General features: G+C 38.1%; 2 protein-coding genes across 3 annotated transcripts in view; both read right to left on the reverse strand.

The window, feature by feature from the left end:
- Positions 1-882, reverse strand: part of CD59 (CD59 molecule (CD59 blood group)) — a 13,755-nt gene extending 12,873 nt beyond the window's left edge. Inside the window, exon 1 of one of the 2 annotated variants that reach the window (XM_035012541.1) lies at positions 713-882. The gene's annotated coding sequence lies outside the window, so the exon portion shown is untranslated. Of the gene's footprint in view, positions 1-508; positions 617-712 lie in introns of those variants that run through there. The other variant, XM_035012540.1, reaches the window with a different exon arrangement.
- A 2,348-nt stretch (positions 883-3,230) lies between these two features.
- Positions 3,231-19,365, reverse strand: part of FBXO3 (F-box protein 3) — a 33,082-nt gene continuing 16,947 nt past the window's right edge. Inside the window, exons 5-11 of the mRNA XM_035012542.1 lie at positions 17,188-17,392; positions 16,033-16,078; positions 13,389-13,473; positions 12,441-12,563; positions 10,803-10,918; positions 9,502-9,692; positions 3,231-4,419 (exon numbers count right to left, since the gene is read on the reverse strand). Of these exons, the coding sequence (XP_034868433.1) occupies positions 4,243-4,419; positions 9,502-9,692; positions 10,803-10,918; positions 12,441-12,563; positions 13,389-13,473; positions 16,033-16,078; positions 17,188-17,392 (943 nt within the window). The 3' untranslated portion in view covers positions 3,231-4,242. The remainder of the gene's footprint in view (positions 4,420-9,501; positions 9,693-10,802; positions 10,919-12,440; positions 12,564-13,388; positions 13,474-16,032; positions 16,079-17,187; positions 17,393-19,365) is intronic.

Here is a 19,365-nt window from a genome sequence, read left to right on the forward strand (position 1 = left end):
CCCGCTGTCACACTCCGGGAGGGGTGTAGCCCCTCCAAACGAAACGTCACCCCAGACTTGGACTTAGAAGGTCTACGTTTCGGCCCCGCCCTTTCCCCCCCAATTCCAAATTTGTGGTCTCGACCAGGTCTGTTACCACTCGGCGGGGAGGGGGTTGCGGGCTAACCTCCTTTCAAGGCGCGACTTTTCTTCCCTGTTACAAGAGCTTCCCTTCAGAGTGACAGGGGGAGCTTCCCTCGCCGCCTCCCCCGCATCCCCGCGCTTCTCTTTTTGTTAACAAAGCAAGCCAGCGTTCCGCCGGGCTCTCTGCGGAGGGGCTTCAGGGGCGGGAACGCTGCGGGCCGCGGGCGGCACGGACGGGTCTGCGGACGGAGGCCGAAGCACCTCCCTCGGTCCGGGGTTTCCGCCGGCCCGGGCCCAGACACCGGTGAGCGCACGCGCCGGCTTAAGGCGGCTGCGGCCGGAGGCTGGGGGTGCGGCTCGGCCCCCTCCCCGCCTCGGATCTTACCTGCCTGCACCCGGGCTCCCGCTGCTAACACCGCGCGGCGTGCGCGCTCTGCCCCGCCCGTGTTTATAGCCTGGGTGAGCCGGGCTCCGCCCCTTCCCGCGGGCCCCACCCCCGCCGAGGCTCCTGCCGGGACCCCGGAGCCGCCCGTCTGCGAGTCCAAGGTCACCCCAGTCCCAGCTCGGTGTGCAGACCTTTGGCACTCACCGCGCGCTCCCGAGCGAAGGCCCGCCAACCAGCTCTGGCCAGGCAGCCGGGCGGCCACTCCTCGCAGGGTGACTCAGGCTCTCCGCCCAGGTTCAGAAAGACCGTACCACGAATAGATTAAGACCTTTAAAATCCCTGAAACGGAAAATTTGTAGTGTCTTCCTCCGATTTGTTACAGGAAACAAAAATAGGAAGCTCCATGACTTCTGATTTTCCCTTCGTTTAAAAAAATATATTAAGATGTTTCAAAAAACGTTCTTGTGCCCGTGCCAAGCTCCCACTTGGCCGGGCTGTCAGGTTATCCAACCCTGCTGCAGCCGGAGTCTCTCTCTCTCTCTCTTTTTTTTTTTTTTGCATGAATGCATGAGATACATTTTACTCAGGGAAATCATATGATAACCGATTATGACATGTGCCTTCTACCATGATCCTCTGGTGGCTTTGGGATGTCAGGGAATGAGTTTCAGCTGGTGGTGCCCAAATCTTGGTTTTCTTCTGTAGAAATGGGAGTCTCAAATCAGGACTTGCTTTGGTATTTAAAATGTGTCTGTTTAAAACAGTGAATACATGTATTTCCTTGTTTACAAAACTCTTTCACATGCATTATCTCATACACATCCTATTAGCCGTTCCCTCCTTGGAACTCTTGGATTCTGAGATGCCACCCTCTCCTGGTTTTGCTTCCAGCTTCCTGATCTTTCAGTCCTGAATGTTGCCAGGGTTGGACTGAGACTGTTACCGTGTGCTCCCTGGAAGAGGACACTGCATCCACTTAGTTTTGCCTTGGGGATATGTGTAATTTGCAGATAATTTGCAAATCTTTATTCTCCATCCCTGACCACTCTCTCAATCTTCATATTCATACGCAACTGATTGCTGGAACCTGTATGTCCTACAGGCATCTTGAATTCAAAATGTATCCAAATCTCATCTCCAATGTCCAACCGTATTTCATCCATTTTTTTTTCATAAATGAAGCCAGAAACCTGGCAATCACCTTTGATTTCTTCTACTCTCTCACATCTAATCACCAACTCTTAGGTACCTTCTCTTGTAGATAACTGTTTCATCCTCTTTTCACTCCACTCCCACGGCTATTGCCCTAACTCAGGCCTGTAAGCATGTCTTACTTGCAGAATTACAAGTTCTTCACACCAGGTCTCCATGCTGCCCATGTTAATTCCTGCATCACCCGCCCCCCCATCTGTTCTCCACATGACTGCTGGAGACCTGGTTGGTTTACCCCTCCAGCTGTATGTTTGACTTTACTTTCCATTTAATTTGTCCCTTTTCTCATCATCCTTCCCTATCCATCTATTCCTGTAATAGAATATGACTACAGCTGCCATCTTGCAACCACGAGGTAACCTTTATGATTAAAGCCTTGTGCTAAGGATGGCAGAACAGAAAGTTGGAACGAATCTGGAATGAAGACACCACTGGGCCACTGTTATCAGTCCTCAACTAATCTTTGGCTTTTCATAAGAGAAAAATAACCCTTAGCTATTTGCTGCTATTGGGTCTCATCCTGATACATCAAGCTTTAGATAAATGAGTCAAAGACAGGCAGTGGTCTCAAGGGACCTCAGAACCAGAAATGGCCTTCACTCCACAAAAGCATAGGCTGGCCAACTGTTAGATCCCTTCTATGTGTGAATACACATTCTTGCTAATGAAATAACACTTAAGTGTGTTATCAACTAATCAATCACACCTTGGTATGAACAACAGGTCATTCAACATATTAAGAGGATGTGAATTTAGATGAGAGGATAAATAAGCCTGACGTATTCTAAGGAGCAAGAATTGAATGGGGTTGTAGGGGAGATTTGGGGCATTGTGAGTACTATGGGAACTGAGAGGAGAGGTCAACCAGAAAAGACAAAGAAGCAAAAATGGCAAGGGATCCTGGGACTAACTTTAACTTTCCACATTAACTAGCTTTAAATTATTATTTTATCGGGTAAGTTTATTTTTTTAAAAATCGGTAGGTTGATTTTTTTTTTTTTTTAAGAAAGGAGAGAAGCATAATAGGATTTGGTAGCCTGATGATTAAAAAAAAACAGCAGGAAAAACTACTTACTCTATTTCAGAACATTTTGACATATACCAATAGGAAAGCGTCTTCATGGTCCCTGGGGGCAGCTGCTTAACCCCACATACACTTGCCTCTTCCTATAGTTTTCCCTACAATAGTAGTATTCTTGGGGCACCTGGGTGGCTCAGTTGGTTGGGCATCTGCCTTCGGCTTAGGTCGTGATCCCAGGGTCCTGGGATCGAGCCCCATGTTGGGCTCCCTGCTCAGCGGGAAGCCTGAATAAATAAATAAAATCTTAAAAAAAAGAAGTATTCTTGCGGAAAATGGAAGGTAGGGCATATGACAGGATATAGTCAAAGCCAGGAACTAACTTTGAATGGGCCTCTGGCAATAGGACAATGAATATCGATTTCATCTTCCATCCTGACAGCAAAGGCTGATTAATATTAGTTTATGGAAAATAGGCAATTACACAAAATACAGGGTCAGAACCAAAATTCGTTTTTAAAATGTGAGTTTTTGCCACTTGGAGGATTTCATTCCAAACTCTCAATTATAATAATTACAAAAAAATCCATGTTTCAGGAAAACATACTTAATCTTAACATAAAACTCATGTCACTTATCACATAGACAGTCAAGTGTATAAAGGAGAAACAAAACAGAAGCAGTATTTACAAATTTAGACTACATGAGACATTGTGAAGACTTGTTAATAAACAACACAATACATACTTTTACACACTACATTTCAAAAATGATGCATCTGTGAACAATATGATAAAGGTCATAGCATTAAAGACTTTAAATTCAAGGTTGTCATGTTGAAGATTTTAAATTAAATTCAAGGTTGGTAGAGTTGAAGACTAAATGCAAGGTCATAATGACGAAGACTTTACGTTCAAGGTGGTAGTGATGAAACCTTTAAATTCAAGGATAGATTGTCTAAGAAAGGACAAACAACTAGCATTCAAGCTATTTAGTCAATTAGTTCCCTGTGAGTACAAAATATATAGGAATCGCTAAATGGATTAGCCTAATTACAAATTCTGTTCATTTCTAAATAATTCACAACTGCAAGAAGTCTTTTCACAGAATTATTCACATAGTTCCTCTCTATCCTTGTGTAGGTATTTCTGCTACATTTTTCAATCCTTATTCAAAACAATTCCCTCCCATTTCCATATTTGTAGAAGTATAAAATATTTTGAAACAAAGAAATGTCTGTTCTTTAGCTAGAGAACTATTCTCCCACTGACTTCTAGAAGAGGGAGAAAGAAAAAAAGATTCCCATTTCCTCCTCTTCCTCAAAAACACAAAGCAAACCAAAACAATCCAATTCCTAACATGGTGTCGCATAGAACCCAGGGCCTGGAACAATATTTCATGCTAGTTTTCCTGGTATATGCAGAGAGCAATTTAGTTATTTACATTATTGGGAAATCTATTTAACAATTGGATTCATGCCAGTGCTTCCATCAGCACAGCTTCCCTAAAAAAGGCGAGAGCAGCGGCGTCTTCGAATGGGAACGTCAAAGACTCTCCTCCGTCTCTCTTCCTCATCATCTTCATCAGACTCATCCATATCCGCCGAGTCATCGTCGTCGTCGTCTTCCTCCTCCTCCTCTTCTTCCTCTTCCATCTCTTCATATTCATCAGGACCCATCTCCTTGAAAGAGAAAACAATCTTTTGATAAGAACTTCCATCAGTTTTTTATACTTATTTTACACAAATTCTCATTTATCTAGAATCTAAACAACTGGACATGCCAAATAGGAATTTTTATGGAGTTGAACTGTGTATTTTCATAAATGCACGTGCTGATGCAAGATTCTAGAATGTATATACATATATCACATGTTTTAAAAGGCTCAATGTGGTTTTAATGGTAAGTCTGTTTCACTAATACAGTACTTACACTTTACATGGTAGTTGATAATTTGTACAAGGCAGCCAACAGACCACTTCTAACAATCCAAGAGAAAATTTTACTGGATTTATTTTAGTGTATTAAGTAACAATTCTTTATTAATCTATATGCTGACAGAAAAGAGGACTCCAAAATATTAATAAGGTACGACCTCTACTGGTAACTTACATGTACTGTCAGGTCTAATAGACTTCTATTGAACTCCTACTATAAAGATCTATCATTTCAACTCAATCACCAGGGGCAGCGTCTACTTGGAAATTAACTTGCTGAAGGCTCTCAGAATAGGGGCAACAGTGAGGTTGAACATCTCATGGAAACTTCAATTCTGCTTAAGCAGTGTCTCTGATAAAGTCTTGACTTCCTCTGCTGTCAATTTTTCTCTCATACGTTTGAAGACTCAGTGAGAGGAGTCGCTATATTGGAGAGAGTTCTGAATAGCAAGGAGCACCTAGCTGGTGATGTGGGAACTACTGGGAGACCTGGGATGTGTCAGTAAAAGGCCTTTCTGGCCTCACATATCCAGCACTCACTATGCCTCCGATTTCACCTCTGACCACTGTCCCCCGGCCACGGCCCTCCAGCTACACTGGCTGTTCTTCACACATGCCAAGCATTAGTATGTTTATGTAACATCAGGGTTTCAGGGCCTTTGCACTTACTATTCTTTTGCTTGGAACATCCTTCTGCCACATATATCCACCTGGCTCCCTCTACTTCTTTCAAGTCTTAAATGTTGCCGAGGCCTTTCCCAACACATCTTTATATCAGAACAACTGAACAGGACACTCCTTATATATCCTTTACTCTGATTTTTCTCCAGAGCACCTATTACTACTTGGTATAACTAGGTAGTGTTTATTTGCTACTCTTGTCTCTTCCAACTAGAATGTAAATTCCAAGGCAGAGGTTTTTTTGCTTTTTGTTTTTTAATTTCCTCAACTTTCTTCTTTTTTTTTATTGAGGTATAATTGACATACAACATTACATTCATTCGTTCCAAGTGTACAACATGATTTGATATTCATTTGATATTTGTATATATTACAAAATGATCACGACAGTAAGTCCAGTTAACATCCGTCACCATACAGTTACAGAATGTTTTTTCGTAATGAGAGCTTTTAAGATTTATTCTCTTAGCAACTTTCAAATTTGCAATGCAGTATTCACTATAGTCAGCGTGCTGTACAGTACATCCCCGAAGGCAGATCCTGGCTGTATTGTTCACTGCGTTTCCCCAGCACCTCGTAGGGACTCAATAAATATTTGTTGAGCAAGCAAATTAATTAATGTGGGAGAAAAAAATTGTTCTTTAGGAGTTGTCAAAGGATTGTCACTTAGGATTTATTATAACACTAATAACAGCATTAACAACAATCAGAGAAAATATACATAAATATGACATGATATTCCATTATTTTTATTTTTTGATTTTTTTAAATCTAGGGAATGAAGACTTTAAAATTCAGAAGGTTCAAAAGGGGCAAGGGGGAAGGCTTAGGAAATCCTAAAACATTAAATTCAGGTAGTATGATCATTAGTCATCTTATTGAAGAAGAAAACAGAAAAAAATGTTAAAGAAGTCCATGTAGCTAAAGAGGGAGACTGCTGATGTCAGATAAAAGTGTACATACAGAAGCAGCAGACGGAAAGAGGCACACACAGATAAGAATGGAAATAAGTAAGCAGCAGGAACCTCTAAAGTGTCCAAAAGCAAACAACAAACCACCTAGAGCAAGAAAAGGCTTAAGAGAAACCAAAAGTATATTTTGTAGTGACATTCAAAGTATAAAGCAAAACGAAGTATTACGTACAATAATTATCATATGGTTAGGGCACAAAAAAGGAGAACAATTCAGTTTCCATATCAAGAAAACTAATATTTCAACAGAAAAGGTACAATACAAATACAACACCATACAAATACAATCCCCACTGCCTCTTTCATGTTGATTAGAAGTAAGTCCAGAATTCTCATTTCTTTGTATTGATATCTCATCCTTGAGAGAGAGAGAAACATTTTCCACAAGGCAGGTCAAAATTTTATATGCGTATTTGTGGTTGGGAGGAAATTAAAACTCTAAATAAGTAAGAACATAGTTAAGAGGGTTTAACATGTAATGAGTTTATTATTATAATTTAAAATTATAAGTTTAAAAATTGTAAACTTTAAAAAAAGAGTAAGTAAATACTATAAAATTTCTCAGTTTTCATTTCTAACATGATAAATACTGACATAACCCACATCAACAAAAGTTCTTTGGAGTCCTCAACAACTTAAAAGCTTAAAGGAGCCATGAGACCAAAAAGTTTGAGAACTGCTATCCTAAATTAAAGACTACTTTATACCCACCCTAACAAACATTAAAAACAAGTCTCACCAGGATCAAGCTGACCCCATAGTAACTTAACTGCCTGCCCAAACAAACCTCAACATTCTTTACACTTTAGGTCAGGAATATTAGCAATTTTAGGACAAGAAATATTATCAAAGAGAGAGATTTCATAATAATAAAAGAAAGCACTTCATTAAAAAGACATAATCATCCTAAGCATATCTGCATATAATTATAGAGCTTCAACACACATGAAGCATATCTGATAAAATTTAAAAGAGAAATAGACAAAACTGTAATTATGGTTGGAGATTTCAACAATCATCTTTCAGAGAACAAGGACCAAAAAAAAAAATATATATATATATAGAAGACTTGAAAAACTGTCAACCAATTTGAACTTTCATTTATAGGTAATATTCCCTCAATTAGCAGAATATACATTCTTTTCAAATACACAGGGATTAATAATCAAGACAGACCATAATGCTGGGACATAAAACCTTTAAAAGGATTGAAATTACACACAGCGAGTTCTCTAACCATAACAAGATTAGAAATCAGTAAACAAAAGTTAACTGGAAAACCTCCAAATGTTTGAAAATTAACACATTCCTAGAAAACTTACAGATCAAAATTAAATTACAAGGGAAATCCCAGAATATCTTGAATTAAATGTTAATGAAAACAACACATCAAAATTTATGAAATACAGCTAAAATAGTGCTTTAGAGAAAAGAAAGGCCTAAAATTAATAATCTAAACTTCTACCTTAAGAAGCTGGTAAAAAAGCAAATGAATCCCAAAGTAAGTAGGAGAGAAATAAAGAAAACCACAGAAATCAATGAAATAGAAAATCAGGCAACAGTAGAGAAACCCAGTGAAACCCAAAGTTGTTCTTTCAAATGACTAACAAAAGAGATAAACCCCTTAGGTAAACTCATCAAGAGAAGATATAAATTACCATTATTAGGAGCAAAAAAGGACATATGACTATAGTTCTTATGGCCATTAAAAGGATATCAAGGGAATATTATAAATAATTTTATGCCAATAATTCAACATTTAGACAAAATGGACAACTTCCTTGAAAGACACAAATGACCAAAAGTGGAATAAGAAGTAGGAAATACATGAAAGAAATTAAACTATTTCAAACTTTCCCACAGAGAACTCTAGCCCCAGATGGCTTCACTAATGACCTGTATCAAACATTCATGGATGATAACCAATTTCAGACAGAATCTGGACTAGTCAAAAACAGGAGACTGTTACAAGAAGTAACAAATTCCTAGTACTGGAAATACACAGTAGAAAGTATTCCTGCACTGGGAGGGAAGCTAAACTTCACTTCCAAACCCAGACGGTAGATCCTTTTCACCAGATATGCAAGCATAATGGCCTAAAGTCTCATATCATCCTTCTCTTTCCAAACTGGGCTTGGGAATGTGTCAGCTCTGGGTCAGACTAATCCTATGTCCATCTTCCCAGGAGCCAGAGGGCCCTTTCTGAACATTCAACACCTACCACTCAGTCACATTCTGGATATATGAGTCATAATTTATTTCTATTGTATATCAGGAGCCTCATAATTCTCTTTATTCATTTTATAATCCATAAGATTAGGGTACTGCCACTATCATAAAGTAATCCTAAAAGTGAGATTTTAAAATTATACCTAGTTGACTTAGGAAATGATCCCAAAGAGAGATGACTACAAAGAGGATTTAACGGGTAGACTTGCACTTTTAGTAGTCTCTCTCTAGGACATTTGTTATTATTTTACAAAATTGGGATTTTTAGCAAAAACACTGCAAGAAATTGCTTTCCTAATCTTAATGAAATAAAATAAAGCCTATTTTAACTGGTCTAGTGTGGTGTTTCTCATTAGGCCACAGAATTTTTTTTAGAAACGGTGGAAAAGAGGCTGAACCTTTAAAACCAGTAACCTCTCTCCATGATACTATGATGGTAGATACGGGTCATTATACACTTGTCCAAACCCAAAAAACGTACAACACCAAGAGTAAACCCTAATGTAGACTATGGACTTGGGGTGATTATGATGTTCCAATGTAGGTTCATCAACTGTAACAAAAATACCACTCTGGTGGGAGATTGATGATGAGGAAGGAAGTCTGTGTGTGCATGGGGGTGGGGGGTATTTGGAAAATTTCTGTACCTTCTGCTCAATTTTCTGTGAATCTAAAACTGCTAAAAAAAAAAAATGACATCTATTAAAAACAAACAAAAAAATCAAACAAAAAACAGCTAAACAGAGTAGAGTTATTCTGATTGAAGTGTATGGAGTCTAGCTTACTTATTATCCACCACCCCCACATATTCACATATTTCCTCAGAATCTCCAGGGTTCTCTGGAACACCATTTATAAACCATTTGTCTGGCTAATCAACAAAATCCCTCTGTGGAGTTAATTCTATAAAGCATGGAAATCAGTCCCAGAGGAAAATTTAACTCACCAATCGGGCTATAGACACCCTGAATGTTGGACAAGCCATATGGAATCGGGGAATAGCAACATTAAAGATCTTGTCTTTAAAGTAAAGAAAATGGAAGGTATAATATCCTTCCATATATCCTGATGTTGTAGAAAATGTGGTACAACTTGTGTATTCATATACCCGACCTGGGCTGATGATTGGAAATTCACCTGCAGAGAAAACAGTAATAAGAAACCAAAGTATAAAACTCAGTTCTTCATTATAGTAAATAAAATATGTCCTCTATGAGATTATATAAACTATGTTAAAGTAAATGCACAATTAAAAAAAAAATCTAAAGCGCCCCGATAATCGAAATCTTTTAAAAAGCTAATGGTCAATGACAACCAGAGCTAATGATGACTGAAATCCACAAATGAGAATCTGTGCTACTGATTTTAACATTTCCCCCAAATTTCAAAAAGATGACCAATATGAAATTTATTTTCTCTTTCTGCCCTATGCCTGGTAACCCTACAGAATATGACAGTGAATAATTATCCAGCTAAAAAAGATGATGAACTTAAGAAGCTAACAAGGAACTCAGGTGATCCACAGAATGGAAAATCAATCCCTGAATAACTGTTTGCTGTAATTTTATTTATTTATTTATTTATTTATTATTTTATTTTATTTGACAGAGAGAGAGAGAGACAGCGAGAGAGGGAACACAAGCAGGGGGAGTGGGAGAGGGAGAAGCAGGCTTCCCGCCGAGCAGAGAGCCCGATGTGGGGCTCGATCCCAGGATCCTGGGACCATGACCTGAGCCAAAGGCAGACGCTTAACGATTAAGCCACCCAGGCGCCCCTGTTTGCTGTAATTTTAGAAAAGTTCATGTTTAAGGTACTAAACTAATAGGATAATGATCTTTACACATTATATTTATGAAGCAAAGTACTGGAGTTACAAGAAGCCCAGAATCTATGATATCTTTCACATTGTAAACATAGCTATTAAAAGATACAGTCTTGGAGCGCCTGGGTGGCTCAGATGGTTAAGCGTCCAACTCGTGATTTCGGCTCAGGTCATGATCTCATGGGTGGTAAAATCGAGCCCCATGTCAGGTTCCAGGCTCAGCAGGGCATCTGCTTGAGATTCTCTCTCTCCCTCTGCCCCTCCTCCCAGTCATGCTCTCTCTCTCTCTAATAGATCTTTAAATAAAAATAGTCTTATCCACTAACTACATTGTGCCTTTTCCAAGCTGTATGTCACATATATGCTCTCCAAAATGTCTTAGAGGAACCTGATCTATAAACCCAAATCTTGAGTTACATACATACCAACTACTCCAGGTCCTTGAACTTCTTCTACATCACCTTTAGCATTTGTTATTCTCCAATAGCGACTGTCCAACTGACAAGCCTTCTCAGGAAGTGCATCCTTTGACATTTCAATCCTGGAGAAGGAAATGGGGTGGTAGAGACACAAATCTGACCTGATTTGGTTTCTTTTGCTTAAGAGCTAAATTATTTGGACTAAAGTCTGTGTTAACCACCTATTTCTGAAAGTTCTCAAAAATATGGGCCTGATTAGCTTGACTCTCCCACATAAATGCCTTTACCCAATTTGTACACTTGACTTGCCAAGAATCAACAATAGAATGGGGAACATAAAAATGTATGAACACATAGGTGATAATAATTTTTTGCTCTTTAAGTAAAGATCAATGTACGAAATGCTTTCCAGATAAAGTGCAATAAAAAATTTTAGTTTTCTTAAAAAAAAATTTTTTTTTAAAGATTTTATTTATTTATTTGACAGGGAGAGACACAGCGAGAGAGGGAACACAAGCAGGAGGAAGGGGAGAGGGAGAAGCAGGCTTCCCGCCGAGCAGGGAGCCCGATGTGGGGCTGGATCCCAGAACCCTGGGACCATGACCTGAGCCGACGGCAGACGCTTAACAACTGAGCCACTCAGGAGCCCCTCTTTAAAAATTTTTATTAAAAAACTGAGACTGAAGACATTTTCCTTTTTTCCATTAACTTCTAGAAAGCTCAAAGAAAAATGTCACCAATCAGTTACTAGGATTACACCTTGACTCTTTCCCAATACTATTATTTCCCCCCTTTCTCTAGGAATCTGCTGTCTCTTATTTTCTTTTGGAGTACCCTATAAGCAAGTGTCAGTGTTACTATTCTAAGCATGTTTCAATCTTACATAGGATCTGAATTAAACAATTAAAATAACAAACATCTGTACATGTGTAACTGGACATATCAAAGGCTGCATATAATACCAAAATCTTAGGATGCTCCCTGGTTAGTATACATAGCAAAAATAATTCCAGTATGTATATATGCATATATATGTATTTTTTAAATATCTGTAATATATCATAAATTATATAAAAATATATCTAAAAACAAAGTATTCTTAATATTTTAAAGCAATGAGTTATCTTTATGTCATCGCACAGAGTATTAAAGTGAATTTAATATTTGTTTTTTATTTAACCAAATTCAATGCTTAACACCATGCCTAATATACAGGCAGCACTGATAAATATTTATTAGAGTTTTAATCAATATAGACAGCCTAAGTGAAATTTAAAACGCCTGGTTTTATCTTCAACAATTTGATAGCTTCTAAATGCAACTCTTATAGACAGCTTTCATGATGATTATAACTTAGTGTCCACCTCACGAAGTACCTGGCACAATTCTTTAAACACAGTACATTTGCAAGAAATAACTTAAGTAACTTGGAGGTTACTGTAAACTCAAGGTACTAGATTATACTAGATTATAAAATTATACTTTATAAAATTATGTAGTATTATACTAGATGATAAAAAATTTTGTTATCCACCTTCCTCCACACCTCGGCAAAAAGCTGTCTTTCAAAATATGTCTGATGGACCATGTCAAAGGGGGCTACACCAACACATCGACAGGCTGTACCCCGTTTACATCTCTCACCTGATTCGGTATGTGAAGAAGTAGTGGGGCGGGTGGACAGAGCTAAGTTCTGGCAGAAACGATGTAGAAACTGAAACGGTAATGTCCCCAGTTGTTGCCACACACTCTGGATCATGAACATATCTAGAAAATTTTAAAACATTAAACGTTTTTTAAATCAACTAACTTCAAGTCTATAAGATAAAAGATTTCAAGATACAATGCAAAATAGTTTATATTTTACCTTACGATCAAAAATTTAAACCATATTTGGGAACTTAAAGGTATACTCCTATGATGCTTAGAAGAAAATTATAAATTACAAGCAAACTAGAAAACCTTGGAAGACTTCAGACCAGTAATGACAGCATCAAGGCTCAATGATCAGTGTTCGACTAATGATTCCGCAATTAAACTGGAAGCTAAAAAGAGCTTATCTCCGTTTTCAGAGCCAGGAAACTTTTGGGCCATCTGAAAACAGTGGCTCTGACAATAAATGTGTTGGTATGTTATTCTAGAGACCTCTAATTTATAATTAATCTATCATTTCTGCCAACCAGGCTACTGTGAACCAATATGACCTCTAATACTATCTATAATACCTGCATGTTTCATTTATAGATGATATATAATATTCGCCAAGAGATAACAGCTACTGACTTGCTATTCATGATAAATCCATTAACTGGCAAACAGTCTTTTTCCCCCCAAAAAAGAAACTATGTATAAAAAGAAACTATACCATAGAGCTGTAACTTCGAAATAAAAATCAATTTATTCTCTGGATCCTTCAAGATAAGAAAAATATTGGCTATTCAAGTGTTTGAATGTGGCTTTAAAGTGGGACTAACACAGTGGCACTTAAGATAATGAGAGGTTCTGTTATTAACCTTCTTTGAAACTTCATCTCAAGATGTGTAACTAATGTTTTTTTCTGATTTACAATCATTTTAGTCCTGAGTGAAATACCTGAAAATTTGGTCTCTGATGATTGGGAAACCACCCGATACAACATTGCTGACATAAGAAGTAAACCAGTCAGTAAAAGTAGCACCTATAAACCAGGAAGGGGTGGGGAAGAAGAAAAGGACAAATAATTTTTGTAAAATCTATACAGGAAACAATGATAATTTCTCTATGCTTAAGATACGAGATCAAAACTAGAAATACTTATAATTCTACTAGTCCATTATCAGGTCAATTTCTATTCTCAATTCTATCCATCTCATTCCCAACTACCTTGCTAGGGAACCCTCCATCTACCTTCAAACTACTTTTTACATTTATAATTAAATAACAGATTTAAATTTTATTTTGTGCTGGTATAAGAATGAAAAGCCTTCTTCTGTCTGTAATTTCTAGAACATACGGAAAAAAGGAGATACACATACAGCTATGTCTAGGAAGAAACTACAGGAAAAATATCAGCACCTATCCTCAGACAATCAGGGTATATACCCTTGGCCCAGGTACCTCCTGACTCATGCATAAAATTCTGGCAGAAGCCAGGCTCAGCCCGGGCATCTAACAGGGGTATGGCACTGTACAGTTCTGGGCATCAAACCAATCCCAAAGTAGTCTAGTTGTACCACAGCAGATTCAAATGCAGAGTGGTTCTCCATATTCTCAGTGACCAGCTCAAAGTCCAGTCCAGACCAGACCACACATTCGTGATCTAGTGAGTGGACCACTGGACAAGTATTTACATGAATTATGTTTACCCCTTCTAGGTAAAACAACATAACTTTCTCAGACCCCCACATCTATTATTAATACAATCAGTGCCCAGCAATATTAGTCCCTGAATCAATGTTATTCACTGAATTTCTCTGTAATGTTGTTTCTATTAACACAGTTCTCACACTCTGCCATGCTGAACATTGGAGCTAAATTTATAGTATTTACTTATTACTCTATTTAGGGAATAATAGAAGATACAATTTAAGCTTGGGTCTTAGGGTTTATAGCTTTAAAATTTTAAAGGCATCAACCGAGAGAAGGTAAGCTACAATAGTTGGCTCTTTTCTCAACATCTACTAATGAATGGCCAATTCTAATCCTTTAATTATTGAATGTTCTATTTAAATGATTACCTACCATCTATCCACTCTGAACAAGATACTGAAGAGGCACATGAATAAGGTCATTAAAATTCATAGAAGCTACAATTTTGTTTTTAAAACTAGTGATTTCCCTATAAAGTTTAAAACATCATTTTGTATATTTCATGGGATAAAATGTTACAGTAAAAAAACCACAAATTTTTCATGGTTTACATAAAAATGAAATTGGCATGGTGTATTTTAAGGTACCTTAATTTATAATAATACACACCCAAGTGTGTTTTTTTTTTTTTTTTAAAGATTTTATTTATTTATTTGACAGAGAAAGACACAGCGAGAGAGGGAACACAAACGGGGAGTGGGAGAGGGAGAAGCAGACTCCCCGCCGAGCAGGGAGCCTGATGCGGGACTCGATCCAGGGACTCCAGGATCATGACCTGAGCCGAAGGCAGTCGCTTAACCAACTGAGCCACCCAGGCGCCCCCCAAGTGTGTTCTTTAAAATGAGGACAGTCTTTTCTATGCAGTCTTCACCACCCAACTTACCTGAACACAGATTCTAGTTTTTTCAAATATCTATTAATAATTCACTGAATACCAGGAGATTCCATCTTGGGTTTTACCAAAAATTCCAAGAGTGTCAAACTTCGTTGAATCAAGCCGGATTTTTATACATCCCGAGGTAGTTTACCTTTTAAAGTAAGCCTGTTATCTTACCGTCTCTTTGGTAGCACTAGGGTTTTATCAAGGCAGCTTAAAGGAAGCCACTTTCTTGTCTCTCCTCCCAGCACTAACATCCCATTTCACCTCTCCTCCCTCAGTGCATCTCAAATCTTTTGCTTTGCTCTCTTATTCCAGGAGAAATCCCAGCTACCAGAATTGTATTCATCAGATCTTAGAACCCTGCTGTAGCGGTGGGGCCTTCCACACCATGTCAGACCAGCACCAAACCAAGAGTGAGAAACTCACAGAGCTTAGCTGGATGAACAGCAAAGGGGTGAGCTGCAATTGCAAACAAACTGGATTGTTCTCAAAATCCTATGAGAAATACCTTGGAAGGCCAAGAAAAAGTAGTTGAGCCAAAGAGTTCATGGAGCCCAGTTTATACTGGTCTCTGAAGACTGCTGTTCTCAGATCTCTAGTGATTTATCAGTATTTTCCCATCATCGGCACCACAAACTTTATAGGTATAAAGTTGTTTTATCTACCTGTCTCCAATTATGTATTAACATGATTGATGGAAAATGCATGCAATGTGTAAGGTAACTATATACATACTCATAGTAATTCTATTCATTCTCCTGTTCTACAGCAAAGTCCTAAGAGCACAAGATTATATAGGGCATGGCTTTTTTTCCAAGTAGAAAACAAATTCACACAAAGTACAAGGGCTATTCAAATGAGAGCCTAGATACAGTATTTTATAAACCAGCAAACTTTAAGAAAGACAAGTATAAATTGCCAGCTGATCAAGTAACTGCAAAATTTTTACCAATTTAATTTTTTTAACCAGGAAGAAGAAAGGAAAAGGAAGACTATTTTTTCTCCTACCTATGATAAACATGTCAATAGCAGCTGGATTCCGAGCCATTTGGTCCTAGGTGAGAAAAAGAATATTGTAATTGAGAAAAAGACATTTTACTTAATTTCTCATTGTTCATTATCTGTATCCTTCCCTGGAGACAAGGCAGAATAGATAAAAATAACAAGTGCTCTAACCAACACTCGGACATTACTCATACTTTTCAGTCCCTGCTCTGATGATTTCTATATTTAGGTCCTTTCTAAAAAGAAGAGTGCCAGGCACTTCTCAATAACAGTTAAAACACTTATGTACTGCGATTACTGTTACAGTGAACTAAAAAATTACCCTTTAGTTAGGAAGTAAAGGTAAGATGATATATATGCCTATTAAGAAAGGGCTTTAGATTCGGAGTCAAGAGACCTGAACAATTCTAGGTTGGTCACTTCTCTCACTAAGCCCTCATCCTACAATCTTACAGAGGTATCAAGTAAAAAATGAGCTAAAATGCATGAAAATATTTAGGAAAAAATAAAACTATGGAAGCTCTTTAAATATTTTCAATGTTATATGGAATCACATGTCTCGGGTATCTATGATTTTCTATTTTAAATTCCTCTTTTAAGTTAAAAGTTCACATTTTGGCAAAAATGAAGCCAGAAGATCTACAACTGAGAATTTACAAAGAACTGAAGAAATAAGAATGAAACCAAATACCACATTTTCTGTGATCATATTTAAATCTTAACAAAAGCCTCCTAAAAATGGATACACACTTCAGCAACTCAACTATGTAATGAAGAGTTTAAAAAGTTTCTATTGCACTCGGAACTTGAGTCAAATGATGTTCAAAAGCTAAATTTTTAAAGTCAGAAATGTATATTATAATTACTTCAACATATCGCTTTAGTTTTTCTTAAACTTAAATTGCCTTAACACATATCACAGCCTACCCTCTGTGTGCACAATGGTTTGCATTGTTTGTCCACAGGTAAAATTTTCCTTTGGCATTCCATAATGTCAGAATATTATGACTGAATATTAGCCCTCTAATTAGATGGGTCTATAATCAAATTGTATAATGCTCTATGCCCATTCTACAGCCCTGAAAACTCCTACTGCACACATTTATACACTCATCAGAACATATCTTAGAGCTGCATTTAAACACCCTTCCTACTTACTGGACATTGGTAAAAAACTTCATTTTTGTTTCGGCCCTCCGCAGCTTCCACTGCTATGTACTGACTCAAACCAGTATGTATGCAAAAAGTTAAAGGGAGACAGTATTTCAGTCCCTGTCTCTGCTGGAAGCCTCCAGCGGCTGTATCGACGTCTAACAAATCCTCCGAACGATAGTGATTAGACAGCGCCATACTTCCCAACAACCTGAGAGCACAAAAATTTAATCAATTTCAGTGCCAAACAAACAGCTGTGCTTCATCTTTTTGATGAATGATAATTTCCTACTGACAGCTTTATAAGAACTGATTAACATGTCAATCACCAAAAACATTACAATTTCTTTACATTCAACCTCGAGTGGAAAGATTCTGATTTAAATTAAAAGCCTAAATGTCTAAAATGCCTTTTTTTTTTTTTTTAAGATTTTATTTATTTATTCATGAGAGACAAAGAGAGAGAGAGAGAGAAGCAGGCTCCCAAGGAGCAGGGAGCCCGATGCGGGACTCGATCCCAGGACCCTGGGATCATGACCTGAGCCGAAGGCAGACGCTTAACCATCTGAGCCACCCAGGCGCCCTAAAAAGCCTTTTTAAAAGAAAAATAGTTTACTGCTTTCAAGACTATCTTGCCGGGATATACTGATTTGCTAGTGTTTTGCTATATATGCATGTGTGACTATTTTAAAGTTTAAAGCAGTAAACTCTGATACCTTTATCTTGATACAACTTTTAGCTTATCCTATCCTCCCAGACAATATTAATGTAAATCAATCTAAACCTTGCCCAAATTTTCATAAACTTGGGATGCATGGGGTCTAAACTGATCTCACTGCATATACATGAGAACAAAGGTATTGGTCCTTGATGGAAGGAATCCTTGATGATAGGATTCCTATCCTAAAGTTTCACTGTTTAGACTGTGGATAGATATAAATCCCTGCGTAGAAATTATGACCTGGGGGCGCCTGGGTGGCTCAGTCGTTAAGCGTCTGCCTTTGGCTCGGGTCATGATCCCAGGGTCCGGGGATTGAGCCCCGCATTGGGCTCCCCGCTGAGCAGGGAGCCCTCTTCTCCCTCTCCCACTCCCCCTGCCTGTGTTCCCTCTCTTGCTGTCTCTGTCAAATAAATAAAATCTTAAAAAAAAAGAAAGAAAGAAAGAAAGAAATTATGACCTGTTTGTCTTGTCAATTCTGGGCAACTCTTTTAATAAAGTTCTCTCTTATTTGCTCTTGAAATATGACAATTTTTCAATTTTTGTCAAGTTTCAGTTCAATAGGGAAAAAAGACTAGAAAAAAACAGCTAGTAATTTCGGCTTATCTCATCATAACTGCCCAATATTTGATTTCTGCATACTACCTTATAATCTCAGTATGATCACCCTGTACTCACTCAACCCTGATCTAAAATGGTAACAAGGCCTCATATGATTCTTCACACACAGAGACACCACATTCCATTAAGAACAATGCAAAGTTCTCCCTAAGTTCTTATGAACATTTCATAAGTGCAACGTCTCTGAAATAGCTTAATTTCATAAAAGAACAAAAGGAGTAGGCCCAAAGTATAGCTTTCAACACTGTGAATGAATTTGACAGCTACTGTATGTCTGCTTTTGCCAAAAGGTTCCACAATGAGTACTTCTCTTAAAAATAGGCCACTCAATTACAAGCTATGCCTGAATAGGACAAAAATCTATTTTCTTTAGTGTATGTAGCTCTGAATAAATTATTGCTTTTTACATGTATGGTACACAGAATTTACATCAAGCTCTCCAAAACAATTTACCTGGCCTATAATAGGATAAAGACCTCAAGGGTTCTGAACAGTTTTAGTTAAAATATACTCGCACACATACCCACCCTATGTACCACAGCATGCACCCCAACCCCAACCAGACTTCATTTTTTTTTTTTTAAAGATTTTATTTATTTATTCATGAGAGACAGAGAGAAACAGAGGGAGAAGCAGGCTCCCAAGGAGCAGGAAGCCCGATGCGGGACTCGATCCCAGGACCCTGGGATCATGACCTGAGCCGAAGGCAGACGCTTAACCATCTGAGCCACCCAGGCGCCCCAGACTTCATTTTTTTTTTTTTTTAAAGATTTTATTTATTTATTTGAGACAGAGAGAATGAGAGAGAGAGCACATGAGAGGGGGGAGGGTCAGAGGGAGAAGCA

This window comes from Mirounga leonina, unplaced genomic scaffold (genome assembly GCF_011800145.1).
Source record: "Mirounga leonina isolate KUSES-001 unplaced genomic scaffold, KU_Mleo_1.0 Mir_166, whole genome shotgun sequence".
NCBI classification, from domain to species: domain Eukaryota; kingdom Metazoa; phylum Chordata; class Mammalia; order Carnivora; family Phocidae; genus Mirounga; species Mirounga leonina.